Raw genomic sequence first — 20655 nt, 5'->3', positions numbered from 1 at the left:
ACACAGACAGATATTTCAGTTTGACCCTCAGTTCTCTGTGAATCCAAAAATGTCTTTAGATTAGAGACAAAGATTTATTTTTTTCATGTTTAGATGTTTCCCCTCAAACTTCAGTGCACAGTCACTGTTCTTAGTCACGTCTCTATCTCTGTACAAATATACATGAGCTGCTGCTTGGACAGATTTTATGTCCACCTTTGTACTAGCAGTCAATCACAGCTGACGACCGAATCGCGGAATAGTTTCATCGGCTAAAGCGTCGTAAGCAGCGAGCCTCCTGATTATTAGCCCGACTTTTGTTGCATGTCAGTCTTTGGTTCATTTTACCCACATTTTCTGCCTATTTGAGCTTTTGCTATCTTTTAAATAGTTTTATATGTAACAGCCCTCTTATAAAATTCATCTGTTCCCAGCTTTTAGGGCTTTAATACGTGTACCTCCTTCTTGTATGACTTTAGAATTAAAAAGAAGGTGATATATACATTATGTCATTAAAAGCTCCTTAGTTATATATAGTAGCCCTAATCTGGCCTCCTGGTGGTAGTGTGCTAACTTAATGGTGAAAATGATGTAACCCTCCCAGGAGAGAAAGTCTAATGGATTGAATGTAGACTGTTAAGGAGCAGAAGATTGACAAGCACTCAGGTCTGACCAACTTGGTATGTGGCAAAACCACTTAACTCTAAAATTTGTATATCAAATCATGAAAACAAGAAATTGCGCTCTTAAATCAAAGGACCTAACTCTTGAATACCCACCAAGAAAACTGTACTATAATACAGTGCGTGCCCAAACATATTCATAGCAGTGAATAGAGAAAAACATCTGAAATCACCACCAATAAAGATCAATGTGGACAATTTTATAGTAATTATTATTATTTGTTAATCACAATTATTTGTTAATTTTAGTGAAAAAAACATTTATATTGCACTTTGATGTAAATATAACACTGCATTCCTGCTATTGTATTCATGTTTGCATCAAAATAAAATTGTTCCTTCTTGTTCACATGCAATCATCTTTTTGAAGAAAAATCTAAATTTAAGCAATGTCATGATTTTACACTTTTCATACCCAGAGAACAGACAGCTGTCTTGTAAAGATTTATTTACAAGTGTGATAAAAGCAGCGATAGACTGTGGAAGAATGGACTACTGATTTAGAGAGTTGCAGCAACTGAAAAGGTTTGAAAAGGCTGAGGCATTACTGGAGAGTGCAGAGAGGCTGAGCTCGGGAGCAGGTCGGAGGCCCGGGGTGAGCAGCTGGGTATCAGTGGAGAGTGGGCAGACAGGCTAGTCACAGATAAGACTGAGAAATCCACTGGCAGTATTTGGGTGTGTGGGTGACAGAAGCTTCGGTCAAGGGAACACTGGCTGACTTTCCAAAAACAGGCAACATGCTTCAGGCAGGGAAACTGGGAGAAAAACAAAGACACAGGGTTAGAGGCAGGAACAGAGAAACAAACACTAGACTGAGTGAGCCAAGATACCACAATTGTGGACATAATGAACTGGCACATAACAACAGCCAGACCCTGTCCTTAAAAAACACAGCCACAATAAAGGGATTTACAAGAGGTGTGGAAGCAAGCTCGTGTAGGGCAGCACAGACCAGCTGAAGTCTGCATCTGAAATAACAAAGCACAGAGGAACCTGCCCCAACCCTAACAAAACTTAGCACAAAATAATATGACTACTTATACACTGTACTGCATTCCTGTTAATTAAAACCGATTTACAGAAAATTTTGTTCATGTGCATGTCCTAGAAGCAAAATATAAAGACTTTCAATCGATTTTCTTTTGTACCTGACACGAAAGGCACAAAAATGCAGCTTTTCAGTCTTTGTCTCCTTTCTTTTTGTTGCAGTTGTTGCAGCTTCAGGACCTGCACCCTCTGCCAAAAATAATCCTGGACTACAGGCAGGTCTGGCATGTTCATTATTATTATGAATCATCATTATTATGAAAAATGAATGAATGGGAAATTCACTTCTTGAGCAGGAGCCCCTAAAAAACTAGGCGGTCACTGTTGAGCTCTGTAGAAATCAGTTTAATTTTTGTCAGTCAGAAAGGATTATCCAGGTTATGTTCATTGGCCAAAATCACAAATCATTATATGATCATTATATAATGATTATACAGTTCCACTACCAGATGAGACAAGTGGGACTTCTCTAACCAATGGGTGTGTTGTTTTGACCTTATCTGTCTTTTATACTATGATGTTTTCTTCCCAAGTTATTAAATCTGTTCTTTTTAAGATGATCATTGTTTAGCTTTACCTTTTGGGGGTTACATAAGGTATAGAGATAAAGTGTTTTATTGTAACAAATAATTGCATTGTTGTTCACAGGTTCGCAAAATCAAATCTACTTTTATTGATGGGATTTTGTCGTGCATGATGAGCAAGGTGAGTCAACTCTGTTTATACACTATTTTGCTAAAAGTATTCAGTCACATCCAAATCATTGAATTCAGGTGTTCCAATCACGTCCGTGGCCACAGGTGTATACAGTCAAGCACCCAGGCGTGCAGACTGCTTCTGCAAACATTTGTGAAACAATGTTTGTTCCTAGGAGCTCAGTGAATTCCTAAGTGATATGATGCCACCTGTGCAACTCCAGGCCTGAAATTTCCTAGCTACTAAATATTCTACAGTCAGCTGTTAGTGGTATTATAACAAAGTGGAAGTCATTGGGAATGACAGCAACTCAGTCACAAAGCATTAGGCCACATAAAATCACAGGGCCAGGGATCAGCCCTGTGCTGAGGCACATTTTGCTCAGACGTGACCAATGTTCTGCAGAGTCTTACAGACCTCTAAGCTTCATATGGCCTTCAGATTAGCTCAAAAACAGTGCACAGAGAGCTTCATGGAACGGATTTCCATGGCCGAGCAGCTGCATCCAGGCCTTATTTCACCAATGTCTTCCTGCAAGAACAGTCAAAAATTCCCGTAAGCACTCCTAAACCTTGTGGAAAGCCTTCCCAGAAGAGTTGAAGCTGCTATATCTGCAACAGGCAAAACCTTATGGGTTAGGAATGGGAAGTGACTCAATTTTATATGTGTATGAAGGCAGACGAGCAAATATTTTTGGCAGTACATCCCAAAAAAGTTGCTTGTTTTCAACGGGTCAAAGCGTTTTTAGTGGGAGAAGCATTTCATGACTCATCCAAGTTACTTTTTGGAATTTCCTTAGATGGATGATTGAACATGCATCTTTTTGCAATACAAACTTTCTACAAAATGTATAAAAGGTAAATGTACTCAGTCCACTGGCACTCTTTTTTCTTGATGTGGATTTTTTTAGACTTTTTTGTGAGACTGAAACAACAAAAACTCGAGAGTGAAACCAAAGGTTTAGAAGTTGCTGCAGGCTAGAAGGACTCCTGCAGCTCCCACAGCTTTTGTTTTCATTTGCTTACAGTTTGCTGCTGCGTCAGTGCACTAGAACAGTAATTTATGCTGCTGGACAAACCCGTGTTTTTCCTCTTCACCTTTTAAATTCAGCTGCCGGTGTGAATGTCACCATCTCTCTGAGGCTGTGACAAGATGTGGTTTCACAGCTCCTGAAACAGAGTCATCACAAGTGTGGATGAGCTCTGCTGTGCTGACTTATTAGTGAAATAGTGAAACATGTTGTCTGAGTTGGACTCTCGAAGCTGTTGGTCTGTTTTATTGCCACTGCTGTATTCATTTGGCAGAAGAGAGATGTATCTCTGTGCCTGACTGTCCCTCCACATGGGCCTCTTTCAAGCCTCGTGCATGGGAGCAGCAGCTTGTGTTTGTCAATCTGTGCTTACTCAACCGTGCAAATGAGTCTGCCTGGTGTTCTCCAAAGCTTTTTGGCTTCGGATCATCGTGATTCATTTGGCGGCATTTTGGAAAAAAGCTGGCAACAACAAATGTATACAAATTTCTACTCAGTCATAACTTGAGTATTTGTGGTTTTATAAAATAGATTTTTGTAAAGTGTAAAATGTCACAACTACGTGGACCCTGTGGCTGACACCACAACATCGAATGACGTTTTATTCGCACTTTACAATAAAAAAGAAAGATTTAGGAAAACCAGAAAACACCACATCCGAAAAGAAGGCAAGAGTCAGAATGGAGCCACAGTTGAAAGAGTCAGATGCCAGAGTTGGATTAGACGTAGATATAAGGAGTAAAGAAATGAGGGAAGTAAAAAAGCCACATGAGGAACTAACCTTGAGAGTGAATGTGAATAAATTCTGACAGACAAACAATGAGGCACAAGCAGTGGAGATCACTAAAAGTGAATGGGGGAAAACTAAGAATACTACAGAAGCCATACAGACAGACAGACCATGAAATAGTAGCAAAGGTCTGCTGCGTGGGACCTTAGCTACTATATGCTGTAATTATCTTGTCGTCTAATTTATTAGGTTAATAGGTTTGACAGTGTGCAGATGTTTGGGTTACATAACTACACTGCAGTCTTGAGCACTATAGTGTTGTTTTTGTTGGTGCTGTTGATGTTTTGTCCTGCTTATTGCAGCAACATAACTGGCACCCTACTCTGCAAGCAGCTTGTTCAGATTGGGCATGGCACTGTTGAAGGCGTGTGGGTCCAAACACGGGATCAGAGTGATCAGGGCAATCAAGACCGCAGCTGTTGTTTTCAGGCTGTTTTTGGCTATATGGAAACATTAGTGATAACATAGCTGACTGAAATGTTCATGTGATAATGTGTTAAATTTACAGGTTCTCCCTGTTTTTAATTCATATTTGACTCCCTTTGTCTCTTCATGTCAGAGCTACATTTCCTCTACGTGGCACCAGACCAGTGTTGTGACTGGGAGAATCTCTGCAAAACACCCAGTAAGTCAAACTTGCCTTGCATTCCTACCCATCTCTCCCAGCCTTCATTGCACTGGAATTAGTTGATACATCTTGGACTGTTAAAACACTGCAACAGGATTAAGCATCCTTGGAGGAGCTATCCATGGTTCTGAATTGGGAAAATTCAGCGCACTGAATTGGGAAAGTTTCTTTCTAAGAGTTCAAGGCACATGCATAGAATACCTAAAAGACCACATCAATGTGCATTAATAGAAACAGAAACGCTGGATTATATCTATGAGAAATTAAAATTTGGCATTTTAATGACTTACAGCGCAAAATATTTTTACATTTTTATGGAGTGAGGAAAGCCTTTTTCAGAGCTTTTTGCTTAAAGTATTTAAACAGAAATAATATTTGAAAAATCTCACGAAAGATTTGTACACACACAAATCTTCTGCTCGTGGATTTCTAAGATCCTAACAATCTTCTCCTTTTTGTGTTCTTTATAACTAAGCTTTCATTGGCTATTTCTTTCTGGCTTTCTCCCTTGTCAGAGAAACTCCTTAAGGAAGCTGACTGCATAGTAATTACATGCTCAGTCGTGAATGCTGAGTTCTCATAGAAACAGATGTTTTGGGATTGTTGTGTAACAGCAAGCTGGAGGTTTCTATGAGCAGAGTTTTTTATGAGGTGTAGCTGAGAGACAGCAGCTCAATGTTTAAAACATGAGTGTGAATAAAGGGGCGGGTGTTGGACGCCTGGCTGATAGGGAGCATGTTGAGTTAGAATGGCTTTACAGAGTCAGAGAAATAGTCCTGCTGAAATATTCATACATCCTGGAGCAAAGAGCAGGTGAGGCACAAAGAGGAAGACTTCATTCTAAGAAGACATTCGTTTTTTTGACGGAGTTGATAATTATCATTTTCTTACTGTTATCCTCTATGGTATGAAAATTAGTTAGAAGCTATATATACCTCCCCTTTTTATCAGGCAGTCGTTGGCTTCAGTTGTCTTTGCAATATAATATTCTTGGTAGAGATATTAGAAATGTGGTCTGTGTAACTAGTAAATCAAATATGAGGCCTAGGGGCCAGGACCAATGCGTGAAATGGGCAAATTCTGTCCACTGAATGACTTTGCAAAGTGTGAAAACTGCAGCGAGTTCGTTAATTATTCAGATTTTTCATAAAATGCACTGGCATTCATTCTGTGGTGATGTCAGAGCTAATGAAAGTTAAAAGTGCTGGATCTGGATTTGTTGTTTGAATCAAAAAAATGTTAAATACTTTATGCCGAGTGTGTGAAGTGTAATGACAGTAGACTCAATCAAGTAGAAAACAGATATAAATTGTTGATTTTCCGAATGTAAGCAGTAACATCTCAATAAAGAAACTGGTGTTGTTGATGTTTTTAAACTGACTTAAATTATTATGCAGTGGTTTTCCTGGCCTAATTCACTTGTCCTGTCAGTCCACAGAGCATTTTGCCCAGCCTCTTTCTTATTGCTGAATCATGAACTCTGACCTTTACTGAGACACGTGAAGCCTCTGGTTTTTTAATGTTGTTCTGGGTTCTTTTGTGGCCTCCCGGATGAGTCATCGATGTGCTCTTAGAGTTATTTCTGGAGGCCGGACACCCCTGGGAAACTTCACCACTGTTCCAAGTTTTCTCCATGTGTGTTCACTGGAGTCTCAAAGCCTTTGAAATGGTTTTATTGATAGATGTCAGTGACTTTGTTTCTCAAGTGTTTCTCTAGATCATGGTGTGATGTGTTGCTTTTTGAGCTCTTTTAGCCTGCTTCACTTTGTCAGACTGCTTCTCTTTAAGTGATTTCTCGATTCAGCAGGTCTGCCAGTATTCAGGCCTGAGTGTGTTTAGTGAAAGTGAACCCATCTTTCCAAAAAAAAAAAAAAAGTGGTTAATCACAGTTAATTCACGATTTAACAAGAGGCACAAATTAGTTTTTCACACCGTACCAGGTGGGTTTGGATAACTTTTCTCTCTTAATCAATGCAATCACCATTTAAAAACAGCATTTTTTTATTTTTCAAGTTGTCTTTGTGTAATATTAACATTTTTTGATGATCTAAAACATGTAAGTGTGATAAATATGCAAAACACCAGGAATTCAGGAAGAGAGCAAACGCCTTTTAACACCACTGTTTTGTTCAGTTTCAAAGCCTGTGGTAACCTCGCTAAAAAAAACTAAAGCCTAGCGTTTTAGGCAATTATCCAATTACAATGTAATTGGTACAAAAGTAAAGGGATACCCAGTCCTTTGTAAGATTGCACACAGATGGTGCTGAGGTCATAGATTAATGAAGAAAAAACTCAGAAAATTATAGTTGTCGCCCAGTACTCTTTGATACAGTTTTTTTTATTGAATTGATTCTTTATATTTGTAAGTACAGGTACATTAAGGTGACATTTTGAAATAACACACACACTATCAGTATTAACAGTGAAGGTAAACACCCTCTGTTTAATAGTTTGAGCCAAATGCACTCAGTGCTTTTTCTGTAATTGTAAAGCTTTATTTCTGTAAGCCTGAGAAGTAGGGCTGGGCCATATCATACCGTTCACGGTAATACCGGTATAATGTTGGGCAACGATGAGAAAATGAAATATCGCGATAGAATATGGGTAAAATGCGCATGCGCAGTGCTTTTGTTTTCATACGCACGTGGCGGAAAAAGCATGGCGGCGACGAAGAATGAGAAGGGCGAACGAGGATCATTGAATGAAACGGATGAACCAGAACTGGTTTGGCTTTCGTCCGTCAGATACACAACAAAGCACTATTTTTGGTAGAGCATGCTAGTGGGCTGTTGTTATTACCGTGTCTTTTGGAAAATACGGCACACTTTAAATCAACCCTTTGATTTCTCTGAAAATCGACAGTTCCCCTTACCTTATAATCCCGTGTGCTTTATGTATGAATTCTGGTTGTGTTTACTGACCTCGAAACGATTGTATGTACACGGCGCTCGAAAATCTGTCAAATGTTTTAGTACGATTTTGCTAAGCTACGAACCCGCACCACTTGATGGATTGTCGGAGTGTTACGGCCATCGTAGGCAGGAGCCTTGCAGAGTGATACGTACTGTGCTTCAACATAAAATTATCGTATTGTGTGTATAACCTCTTTTTAAGTTTTGTGGATATTATACATGGTTATGCTGAGGACATGTTGGCCAATTCCCACTGGAAATGCCTTTTGGTTAAACTGCCAGTAAGGAATTTGCATTTACACTGTTACATTTTTATGTAGCTTTAATGCCCATAAAAAACAGCTGCTTGTTTAAGTGAAAATACATTGATGGGGTTCTTTTGCACTAATAAAGTTGTGGAGTTGTAAAGTACTTTGTCTAGTGTCAATTATATTGTCAGTTATATCGTTATCGCAAATTTTCAAATGTATATCGTGATAAATATTTTTGGTCATATCGCCCTGCTCTACTGAGAAGCTGTGCTGATGGCTTTCTTTGATTAATTTAGCAGCATTTCTATGTACTGTTGAAAAGCATTTGAAAAGTCACATCATCAGTTTCAGTGGTTCATTATAAAAGCCAATTTGAAGGCTGCATATGATCGAATTGTGGGAGCGAAAATAAACTTGACGCTATGACAATGAAATAATAAATATAAATAAAAATACCTGTAATAAATAATATTATAAAACAGACAACTGCAAAAAAGTACTTCGACTTCTGTCTCGGTATGGGGAGGTCGATAGCTCATTTCAACAATACTCAGCTGTCAGGCTCCGCTGGTTCTTCTCCTGTTAGATCCTCTCCAAGCCTCAAAGACACTGAACTTTTCTAATCTCACCGGGCAAATTGTGAGCGATGTGAGCTACACATGGAATTGATTGTGCTGCTACTAAATGATATATGTGACTGTGGGCGGCTGTGGTTTATCACTGCTCTGTTCCTGCTGTTACTCAGATGTGGGATTTGGTTGAGCATCTTATTAAGCGTGTGAATGCTTGTGGTTTGTGCTGTGCGCCAGTGTGGTCTTTAGTGATTTTATTGTACTGTGATAGTAATTTGTTCCCAACAATAAATAATACAAGGCAATATGGATGTGCCCATGTTATGTGGAAGTTTAATGACCAAATGATTAAAGTACATGCCATGTATATTTACTCTTGTTTTCCTATTTCTATTGCTACAGAAATAGAGGTCATAGTGGCCTTTGCTTCATGTTGTCCTAGGTTTTTTTTTTGCCATGTTTGCTTCCAAACTCTTATTGCCACAGCCAGTACATGCTAAAAATGCCCAAGGAATTGTTATGCCATGCTTTTCCCTCAGAATACTAGAAGGTTACATCTGAAGCGTGAATTGTTTTAGTATATGTTTTAATGTTTATTAATGTTACAAAAAAGATAGTGTGCTCGCCTGTTTTTTTTCTATAACCATCATCCTGAATCCAACACTGTGGCTCTAAAAGCCTGACAGACACTAGCGATACTCATCTAACAGCCATGGATGGTGGACGGTGGGCACTTCCTCCTAGAGTGCAAAATTATCCACAACATCATAAAATAATTCACTTTGACCACTAAAGGGTGTAAAAGATGGATACAGCCAACATGGAAGTGCTGGTATTCCTCTCTGATCAGTACCAGGGGGCAATACCTGTGGTTACAAACAAATGTTCTCTCTTGTAGAAGAGTATGAGAACATGGCCCTCTGCCCCGACCTCTGTAAACGCTTTTGTGATGACTTCATGGGTCATTCTAAATGTCAGAAATTTCACAGTTTGCAGTTTTGATATACCAGTGGTACTTTTTTTTAAGCGAAAACACAGTTTCCACTGGAGCACACATTAGTAAAGCTGTTCCTAAGCTACAGTGATAAAAAGACTCAGCTCAAGGCTTCAGAAACTCATGGTGAAGTAACAATGGCTACCGCCATCTTTTATACTGTTTATGGTTTGACCCAATCACAGAAGCTTATAGCAAGATATACGCCAATCTTTGAGTAATACAATAACAGCGCAGTTCAAATAGGAAATATCAGTATATTATGGTAATTTTGCACGTATTTTTTCAGCGACTCCCTTTAGGTGTCGTCACAGCATATCATCTGCCTCCATCTTACTCCATCCCTAGCATCCCCCTCTACATGTCCTCCTACATCCATGAATCCACTCTGTGGTTTTCTTGTTGTCTGGAAGCTCCATCTTCAACATCCTTTGCCCAATATATCAACTATCCCTCCTCTGCACATGTCCAAACCATCTCCGCCCTGCTTCTCTTTGTCTCCAAACTGTTCAGCCTGAGCCGTCCCTCTTTCTTTCGATGGTAGACCCCAGGTATTTAAGCTCATCCATCTTCAGTACCTTTACTCCTTGCGTCTTCACCTTTCCAATCGTCTCCTTCTCATTCATACATGTATTCTGTCTCATTTCTTGCTGATTTCCTCTTCTCTCCAGAGTATACCTCCACCTCTCCAGAATTGCTCTCACCTGCTCCCAGTGCCTGTGTACACGTCACGCTGATGGTTGAGATCAACTATCTTATACTAGTTCCTCTAGCAATGCAGATCTAAATAGTCTGGGTAACCCTATTTGATGTTACACATACAAATAGGTGCAGATATGAGTTGATATAAAATATCTTTTTCATCTTTCTTAAAATGTCAGGTAGTCTGTAGTAGAGATGGCACGATACCACTTTTTTATGTCCGATACCGATATCATAAATTTGGATATCTGCCGATACCGATATGAATCCGATATAGTGTTTTTTAATCAACAAAACTGTTTTTTTAAATATCTTGCTGCATTTTGTATAAGTTCATACTCAAGTTTAAAACAACAACTACACTAAAGCTATTCTGTTATACCTGTATGCAAAAAAAAATATTTCATAGTTCAGCAATACTGATCAATCTAATAAACTTAAACCTACACCATCCTCCCTATTCTGGTATTTTAAAGAGTACTTAGCATAAATATTAAGCAACCTAACTAATAGGGTTCCAACTCCCAGCAACAACAAAAATAAATAAATAAAAAATAGGGAACCACCCCTCACGCTCCACCTCATGATGCTTAATCGCCGTAATCAACCTTAATTTGATGCAGTGTGAAAAAAAATGCACAGAAATCAATTATTTTTCAAGAAATATTAAATAGATTCAACATCTTTCTTCAACAAAATTGCAGACTGCACAGATGGTACCTTCCCAAAGGAAAAAGTACTATAGCTTACTAGGGTATATTAGACTTAACAGTTACTATATGCAGTAATGGACTTCTATACATTTTACATCAGATTAAAACTTTGAGTGTAAGATTCAGATAAATATTAAATAATTAAAAGCGAGACATCTTAAATGAGAATAAGAAAGAAAAGTATGTCTTTGTGCCCCCTTTTCCCTGTTAATGCCCTATCGGCCCCCCTGGCTAAACTTTGCTAGATGCGCCCCTGCACAGCTACCAGCGTCAGCTACTTAGAAAAAGATCCTGGAGTAGAAAGTAATATTAAATAAATTCTAACAACAGCTGATCAAGCTTAAACGTGCTGCTGTTGTTCAGCCGCTGGTTTCCTCTTTCTGGTGCAAAGTGGGCCAAAAGCAAACAAGAGACACGGACTCGCGACAGAAAAGCCGATCAGCTGATCATTAAGCAGTTTCATGATTGAAGTAGCAGCCGGAGAGCGAGAGGCAGTCGCTCGTTAACGCAGGAATGCTTTACAAACATTCAGAGATGGACTTACACACTTGCTTTACTTCTCTCGGGATAATTTTGTCGGAGATGAAATGCCGGGTTGCTAGCGAAGCTCCAAATGCTATCCAGACCACCTACAGGTCCTACATGCCACAGCCGCTCTATCACGTGATGCATACTGCTCCAACGTGCTAACGTTCTGAGGTGAGTTACGGCGTGTTGCAAGTTTTGTGAGGTGCTTTCGTGATATTTAATGGATCGGATTACATTTTTTATTTTTCTCCGATATCCGATCCAGTAATTTAGGTCAGTATCGGACCGATACCGATACGTAATATTGGATCAGTCCATCTCTAGTCTGTAGCAGAGCATGGTGATAAATTGTGCTGCTAGGTTTGAAATAAGAATCTTTCTCCATCAGAGAGCAAGAAGGAAGAAACTTCAACCCTCCAGAGTCAAACTTATTCTGGCATAATTTAAGTCAGCTCATTATTATTCTCATCATACTGGAGAGCAGAATGTGCTGGGCGTTAATTGAAGACTCGCTCAGTGATCATTAACACGTCACATCCCACTGCTTTTAGTGGAAAAAGGTTCAGCTTGTAGTTGGTGTTTAAGGTAAAAAAAGACGTTGCTCTGCCACTCTCCGCTCTGCACACACATACACGCACATATTCAAATGAGGAGCGTTGCAGAGGGGGTTTCGCTTTCATCTGTTGTGGGTTCAATCACAGTGAAGGCTGTCTGCAGTAACAAAGGGGCGCCTGAATGAAAGCAGGACAGCTATGAAACTGGTGCTGAGTTTAAAGCGCAGCGAGAAGTGAGTCTTGCTGGAGAGACAAGTTGGCTTGTCTGTTTTTATCTGCTGAAAGCAAAAATATGTTTGAGCCTCAGTGCTTCTCCCGTGTCTGTGCCATGTCTTTCCTTCTCTCATTTTTTATGACTCTCCTGGTCCCCTTCTTCCTGCTCCCTTGTTGTTTAAGTATGTTTTCTTTGTCATTTATAGTCTCCAAGTGGCTCTTCTATCCACGTCTTTCTCTTTCTTGTTCTTGCTTTGCTTCTGTCTAATGCTCTTTCCCGCATGTACTCGTCCCCTTATATTAATAATTTTTAACATGGTGAAACCAAAGAAGACAAATCCCACCGCCTCCATCCCCTCCCTTACCCTTGGTCTTGCTGGTTTCAGCTCTAAGAGAGGAAACCATAGTTCTGATTGAATCTACTCTGCACTGTATCAGCTATCCTTTTGTGTCCCCTCTTCTTTTTCAAAGCCTTTTATGGGTTTTTAAAATTTATACACTCGTGGCACCCACAAATGCATCAAACATGCTCACTTACTCATGCAGATCCAGGGCAAAAGAAAGATGTAAACACTCTGTTCTGCTTCCATTTTCTATTTTTTTCCCTGTTGTTTGCTCAGAGGCTTCAAAGTAACGGTTTCTTAAATTTTAAAGATAACATTACTTTTTTTTCGCCCCCTAACAGATTGTGCACATTTACCTCCTCATATCATAACCTAATCAATCCAGTGTCTCGGGTACAATTATATGATGCAGTCTATCTCAGTCGAGATTGATGATTCATTAGAAAAGAGCTGCATTATTGATGTTGTGTATTTGGTGTTAAGACTGTGCAGCCGTGTCTGTTCCCATAGTGCCAACTAAGTTTCTTCCAGGGCTTGTCAAGCAGTTTAACCTTTGTTTAAGACCGCTCTGCATTCAGTCGTTAAGTGTTTTGCACAGGCAGCTCTCTCAAGGCTGAACCAGCACTTCACTGAAGTGTGCGTGATGTTCTTTGCTGACACCAGAGTGGTTGGAAACACAAAGCCAAACATGCAGGGATACGTTTTTTTTGCATATACTACTACACACCTCTATTATTTTATTTAACTTGAAATTACAGCAGGCAGTATTGCAACCCATCCTCTTCTTTGTCTTTGTCTCTGTCTGTGCATTTAGTTAACCAACAAAAAGAGGTACCAGCAAATCATCAAACTTTGACTCCATAAAAGACTGACGGTGCATTTCCGTCACCGCACCGGGCAGGCAGACGGTGAAAGCAATAACTGGGACAACGTGATGTAGGATTATGATCATGATATAGTAGGTGTATCTACCAACAATCTTGGACGAGTTTGAGTCTCAGTGACCTCGATCTCGGAGGTCAAGTTTTCTGAAAATCTTGTGAATGTGATAACTGAAGGAAGTCACCTAAAATGTTCTAATCGACATCATACGTACGTGTGTGTGCTCAAATTTTATGGAGCTTGTCAATCATCAGGGGAACTGCCAACAGTGCTCTCATCTCAGGCTGTCAGGCACTGCCATTCTGTCTGATGCCACTGATGTCTCCGAATAATGTACTAAGTAACCTTTGCCATCAGTGCCTTCACACAACAACCAGAGGCAGGATAAATCAGCAGTCTGTCAGCCTGGGGACTCCTTTCACTTTCTGGTTAGGCGCGCTGCATTTTGAACTTTTTTAGCTCATTTATTTTGTCTTCATCGTGGTTTGGTTTGGTTCAGATAAAGGTTGTGAACTAGGTGAAAATACACCAGTGTTTTCTGTTGTAGACTTGATTCTGGTTTATTTAATATTCTGAGTTTAATTGTTACAGATCTATGTTTGTATTCCCAGGTTTGTTATCTAGCCTTAGGCTTTCTGTCCTCATTCCCGCTCCTCCTGTGTCTAGCATCCTGCAGCAGTAGCTCTCTTTGAAGTCGGTCTTGTCTCCATGTTAATTTGTCTGTTTCCCGCTCATGTTTCTGTGTGGCCTGTCCTGTCTGGTAAGTCCTGTCTCTCGCTCTCTCACCCTTGTTCTGTCTTCTGTAATCCTACTTACGGTTTATTAGCAAGAATGACCAGCTCTCACTAGGCCAGTATCAGAGAATCTAGGATTGGCAGAAGCCCAAGGTATAAGCATAAATAATCTGTGTGTGTCTCGCTCCCTCTGTTCCCTGTATTTAGTCAGTCTTCCTCTAAATGTGTTGTACTGTTTTACTTTGATAGTCTCCTGTGTTCAGCAGGTTCTGTTTTGGTTCCCTGTCTCGTTACTTAGACTATGTTCAGCTGTGTTCCCACCTGTGGTCTGTTCCCTTTTTGTCTTGTGTATTTAATGTCTGCGTGATCTCCCTCAATGTTTGTGTTCTGCCAGTCTGTCTGTTAAGTTTAGTTTCTAGTATTTTCCGATTTTTAGTTTCTTGAGTTTAGATTTCATCTCAGTGAGTCTTGCATTTTGGCTCCATTCCTGCCTGCCTCACACAGCCATTAAGACACCTCATCGTTGATCCTACATTTTGAAAAACAGCACTGTAAAAATGACTGAGACATCAAGGAAAAAAGAAAATTTGGAGATTCCAGCAACGCCAGTAAACGCCTGGAAATTAGAACAGACTGGGAGAGTAGCATGGCTTCACATGATTTTACTTGTAAACTTGCAGTCTAAGAGAAATAAACTTTATTTACCCCTCTGTCCATCACCTCAGTATCCAGTGGATGGGTCTTATTTTTAGGAGTTTGCTTTTCTCCTCATGTTGAGCAGATGGATTCTGGTGAATGTGTATTTGTTGCAGTGTCACTGTGTCTCAGCATGTTTGTGCTCGCACGTAGCAGGCATGTGTGCGCACAAACACGCCTGCGTATTTTAATGTGTGCGCGTGTTCTGCAGTGATTCATGACATCGCCACTGTGTGATTAAATTGCCCCACACGAGCGTGATTCAGTCGTCCCCATCTGTTTAACAAGGCACCGCTCCTCTGAGACTCGCACTCTGGCTCGCTGTGGGCCAGATTTACGTGCATGGAAGTGCAGGGCAAAATTTTTAGTGAACCCCTCATTCAATTTGCACCCACAATCTGTGTGTAGTTAGTGCCAGGCCACTCATAGAAGTCGAAATCACTTCATTTTGAGCTGATCACTTAAAAATCACATGCTTGTAAATTACTGCATTAACCTGATACAAAGGAATATATGGTATAACATACACAGAGCTGTAATTCCAGCTCAAGAGGTCTTTATGAACCTATTTTATTTAAAGATAAAATAAAGTGGGAAATTACAGAAGCCAGAATTAGGTGTTACGGTCCAATTAACCAATAAGAAGACACTTTAAAGGATTTCTCATACATGATTCGGATCAGTTTTTTTGTGTGAATACTGAACTTACTCTGGTATGAACCAGTTCTACTCCTAAAAGTGTGGCCTGAATGTCTAGATTCAATAAATCACTTGGATTGATTCTTGGCCATTCTTTACTGTCGCCCAGCATAATTTGCAGATGATATTTTTTTGCTCAACATCCATCTGCTTAATCACAAACCAGCTCCATATGACCGACGTCGCACCGGTCTTCTTTATGAGCACCTCCTCCTCCTCCCCACCTGGAAGCTCCATGCTTGCAGCTGCTGCCATGCAAACAGGCACAGCTTGATGACATCATCAACATGGCTATCGTGGTAGGACGGTATAGTCAAAATCTCTCGTTGGTTTGTTTACTTTTAGAGGTTTAACTAAGCGATCATTATTATATTTATTATAGTTTAATAACACAGTTCAGCTGTGCTGACAGATGCTTTAGCTACCAGTGTCATTGTGTGGTCCCTTCAGGGATCCATGCAGACTCCAGTGAAGGACCAATAGGGGCCACTTTCAGCTTCATACGCATTTACCCATTCCAGCTTAAGACATGAGGAGGAAGTGAAGAATACCAAGTCTGGGTTGTAATGTTGAATAAAAAATGATGTTGTGCACAGTGCCAGTGGTGGGAAGACAACTCAAAAATACAAACATCTGTATGATTAAGTGGCTCAATCATAGTCAATGAGCCCAGGAGAGAAAACACAGCAAAGCGTGTTGGTCTGTTTGGGAGTTGATAGTACAGATTTATTTCCTACAAGTGTGTATATGCGTGTGTGAGACCAACAAACCAGAATATTTCATGTGTGTGTTGTAGGTGTGCAGCAGTAGTATGTGTCAGTTCTGTATAATTCACACACAGTGATGTGATGAGGAAAGGAACCGACACAGCCACTTTTTAACACAGCCCTTCCTGTGCCAACGCTAATGTGTCTCCGCTGTGTTTGTGTGTCTGTGCATTTAAATGTACATACATGAGCTTGTTGTTGTATACCTGTTGTGGCTGTGCTGCTGCACGCCTGTGCTTCAGCTGTGAATTATAAACAATCTGAAGGCAGAATACATCAGAAGGAAGGTGCGAGAGCGCGCCCTCTCAGTCTGACTCCTACAGCGTCTGCTAATGAACTGCATCTCCATCCCTCGTGACACAGTAAGGGCGATAATGACTTAGACCACATGCAGAGCAGGTGTGTGTCTGTATTCACATTCTAAGTTATATTTAAGTAGCCAGATGCAGTGAAAGCTTTTCTCCATTAGGTGATGCCATCAGCGGGAGTTGCTCTCCCATCAAGTCAAATACAAAGCAACATTTCTTCATCCTGTCGTAAAATGTTTAATCAATTTCTTTGGCACACATGAATGTACTTAGGTAATTGCAGCATCTGTGTTTAATAACAGGTGCATTGTTATTTATACGTTATGATTATGTTACGTGTTTCAAGCGTAACTGTGCATAAACCATGTAAGTGTGTGTGTGTATTGATGGATGATATGTACTGACCAGAGCTGGGGAAGGTGACTGTCTATAAATACGTTTGAGGATCTCTGCCAAACTGTACAGTCAGCAGTGAGCAGACGAAGCTGACCTGGACTCTTTTATATTTTACAATTTCTCATTCATGCGCTCTCTTCAGCTGCAGTGACGCATGTACTATAGCCTTCCTGCACCTCGGCTCTGAAATTCTTTGATTCTCTCTGTCTCTGTTCGTCTTTTTCTCTTTTATCTATCTTTTATCTCCTGATCTCCGCCCCGCTCTTTTTCCTGCCTTTTCTATCGCTTTGATTTTCTCTTTTGTCTTTGCTTTCTTCTGTTTTTCTATCACCTCTTTAACAGGCTCAGGTTTAACTTGCTCTTCAAGACCATCCAGTCGATTTGATTGTAAAAAAAAAAAAAAGCAGCATTTCTTTTGACAAAATGACAACAGCGAGAAAAGCTGTTATCGATAAATGTGACACAACAGGTGCGAATTATCAAGGATGGCTGTGGCTCAGGAGATAGAGCCAGTCAGAAGGGCGGCGTTTTGATCTTTAACTCCTCTACTGTGGTTGTTAAAGTGTCCTTGGGCAAGATTTTGAACCCTAGATTATCCCCGAAGCATCCATTGGAGCATTTGTGTGTGTTTGATGTTAGAAAAGCTCTTCAAAGCATAGAATAAAGTGACAGAATAAAGCAGAAAAGCAGCCTTTACATTTACATTCATATGGAAATCTTCTCTGTCTGTTTGCTGTCTTTATGAGGTGTTGCACTAACAGAAAAATGAAGAAAAACTCTAAGTGCACCTTAGGAAAAAAACTAGCATCTCCACTAGTTTCTGTAATTTTTATTGTGTGTGTGTGTGTTTGTGTGTTTGTGTGTGTGTTGATTTATGCTGCCATCACGGTACTATGCAATAGTGTCTGATGGGAAAGCTGAGCAGTCATACCTGACACACTGCATGTCACATCAGGACAATGTACCCACATAGCAGACACATGTTTCTAATTACTTGCACCTTTTCCCATTCACTCCAACACGAATACACACTCCAGGTCACGTATCTCGTAGCGTTTGTGTGTGTGTGTGTGTGTGTGTGTGTGTGTGTGTGTGTGCGTCACTGGTGTCTGCCCAGCTTCTAATGTATTCTTTCCACTGCCCACTCTCTGGCACTGCAGTCCTCCCCCCATCTCTCTCCTTACCTCTACTAAATAATTAATTAGTGGCATGAGCAGGCAGCAGTTTCTTTTTCTCTGTGTTTAACATTCGCACACGCTCATTACAGGGTCAAATCGAACACTGACTCTGACCATGACCGGAAACATGCGTTTGCTTCAGTTAGTGTGTGTTTTACTTTGCGTGCCTCCTTCTCCATGTTAACCTATCTTGTGTGTGAATGTTTTTGTGTGCTTCTGTGCAATGAGTCCTGCTCGTCCTTGATAATAACCTTTAACATCCAAGCACCCTACTTGTACACACACACACACACACACACACACACACACACACACACAGACCCTGTGCTGTTTGTGCAGGTATATTTCAAAGGGTGAGTACAGTGGGATTAACAGGGATTAAAAAGGAAGTGCTGAGTCTGAACCTGCTTTTCTACTCCCTCCATTAAACTATATGTATGCATTCTGGGGAAATCATCCTGTCCTGTTTCATCCTTCTTCAGGCTAAAAAAACCCTCCTCTATCTGTGTAATTTTGCGTGTATGTGTGTGTGTGTATTGACAGTGTCTTATGTTACTCAGTGGGCGGATGCAGGGTGGGCTAAGAGCCCAGTGATAATCAGGCTCTTCCTCTTTTAAAATGTGTCTCTGAAAACTTCTGTAGTGTTGGCAGGTGAGTCAAGTTGGCGTTCAGCTTTTTTGTTATCTTAGCCAAACAAAGCAGCCAGCAGTATATAAATGCTGCGCAGGATTTCTGCAAGTCATTGAATTATAGGAATAAAAATAAGGTGATGTGATGTGGTGCAGAGAAAGACAAGGACACTCAAGGACTCGCCTGCATTCACTGGAATATCAGGCTCCTGGTGCAGCTTTCCATCCTGCCCAACCATAAAGTTACAAATTTATATTTTAGTTATTTACAACAAGTTGCTTAATTTTTTGTGGTTTGTTGGTGCAGGTTAGGCGTCCTGGAAGCAAATCTAGGTTTAACCCTCTGAGGTCAAAGTCATCATATGTGCAAACCCCTAATCCTACTCCACAATCTAGGAGAGCAGCACCAAGTATTGCTAGCAAATGCAGTATTAAAGTAAAGCAAAAACCTAAAGTCCAAATGTATATTGAGATGATCTAAAATATAACATGTAAGTATGATTCAGATTTTGGTTATGTATTGTTTTACATGGTTTAATGCTATAATTTTCACATCATAAAATCTCTAAAAAGCTTGTGTTTCATTTACAAAATGATGTGTAGTTAGCATAAGCATGGCTATTTTGTTGGCTTCAATCTTGTTTTATGGCACAGAACTCACATTAATCAAACTGTTAATAAAATCCACATAACTGCAATTTTGGGATTAAAACTGCTATGTTGTTTGAAGTTCACGTTTTTGATACAAGTCAGCGAGCCTGTGATTTGTACGTGCTGTCCCGTCTATTGAGACCAGAAGGTTAAACACTACATTAACCAGACAGCAGGACATGCAGCACATGAATATTATGCAAATGTTTTTAGAAATGTCATCAAATGTAACTTCCAGACATCACTTTGCTTGTTACTGGTTTATTTAATAAATTACAACATCTCAGGCCATCTGACCTTCATCAGGTTAATTGCTCAACTTTTCTCCACTGTAGCATCAAAAAAATGTCAACATTTAGTTGGATGGCTAATGAAAACAGTCAGCCAGTCACATTAACATCATTGTGAGTGTGACATTAATCCTTACATCCATATAACTTTACACTCTCCAAATTCAGAACACATATCAGGCTTAGTCTTTAACAACACGGTGTCAACTGGATGCAAAAGTAACACTTGTTTGAGAAGCCAAACAGAGAAGCTACATGTAACCCTAACCCTATAAAGACATCTGCAACCATGAATTTCCTGAAGTACAGCATCCGTTAAAGGTGTGGGTATATTGGAAGTCTGAGAAACCAAATCTGAGAAACCAAGCCTAGGCTATACATTTTTTTTACAACAAGCATTTGTCACAGAAAAAAAGTCCCAAGGACCCAAATACACAGCAAAAATTTAGAGTAAAACTAAAAGCAAGAATTATTCATACTGATGCCCACAGTTCAGAAAAAGTAACTGTAGATGAACAAAAAGCTGTAAAATTCAAAACACATAGAGGTAATAAACATGGAAAGTCATAACAGATGACGCAAATGATAGCGAGATTAAGACAAAGAATAAGGCAGGACTGTTTATACACTGAAGACAAATAGAAGAGTCTAAATTAGGGGCAAGCAAGACACAGGTGAAGCTAATCAAGACAACCAACCAGGAAGTAAAACCAAGAACAAGAAACAACCTACAAGATTACACATACTACATGCAGACAAAGACGACTCATGGCAAACATGGCAGAAAAC

General features: G+C 40.0%; 1 protein-coding gene across 2 annotated transcripts in view; it reads left to right on the top strand.

Moving 5' to 3' along the window:
• Positions 1-20655, top strand: part of poln (polymerase (DNA directed) nu) — an 81259-nt gene that overhangs the window by 22864 nt on the left and 37740 nt on the right. For both annotated transcript variants that reach the window (XM_085266593.1, XM_085266592.1), the window contains exons 16-18: positions 1872-1928; positions 2358-2414; positions 4785-4850. In XM_085266593.1, the coding sequence (XP_085122719.1) occupies positions 1872-1928; positions 2358-2414; positions 4785-4850 (180 nt within the window). The remainder of the gene's footprint in view (positions 1-1871; positions 1929-2357; positions 2415-4784; positions 4851-20655) is intronic.

The sequence above is a fragment of the Mchenga conophoros genome, linkage group LG3 (assembly GCF_057382185.1).
Source record: "Mchenga conophoros isolate Kocher_MC1m ecotype Shallow Benthic linkage group LG3, M_conophoros_male_GT1.1, whole genome shotgun sequence".
NCBI lineage: Eukaryota > Metazoa > Chordata > Actinopteri > Cichliformes > Cichlidae > Mchenga > Mchenga conophoros.
This window is presented reverse-complemented; position numbering and strand designations above follow the sequence as displayed.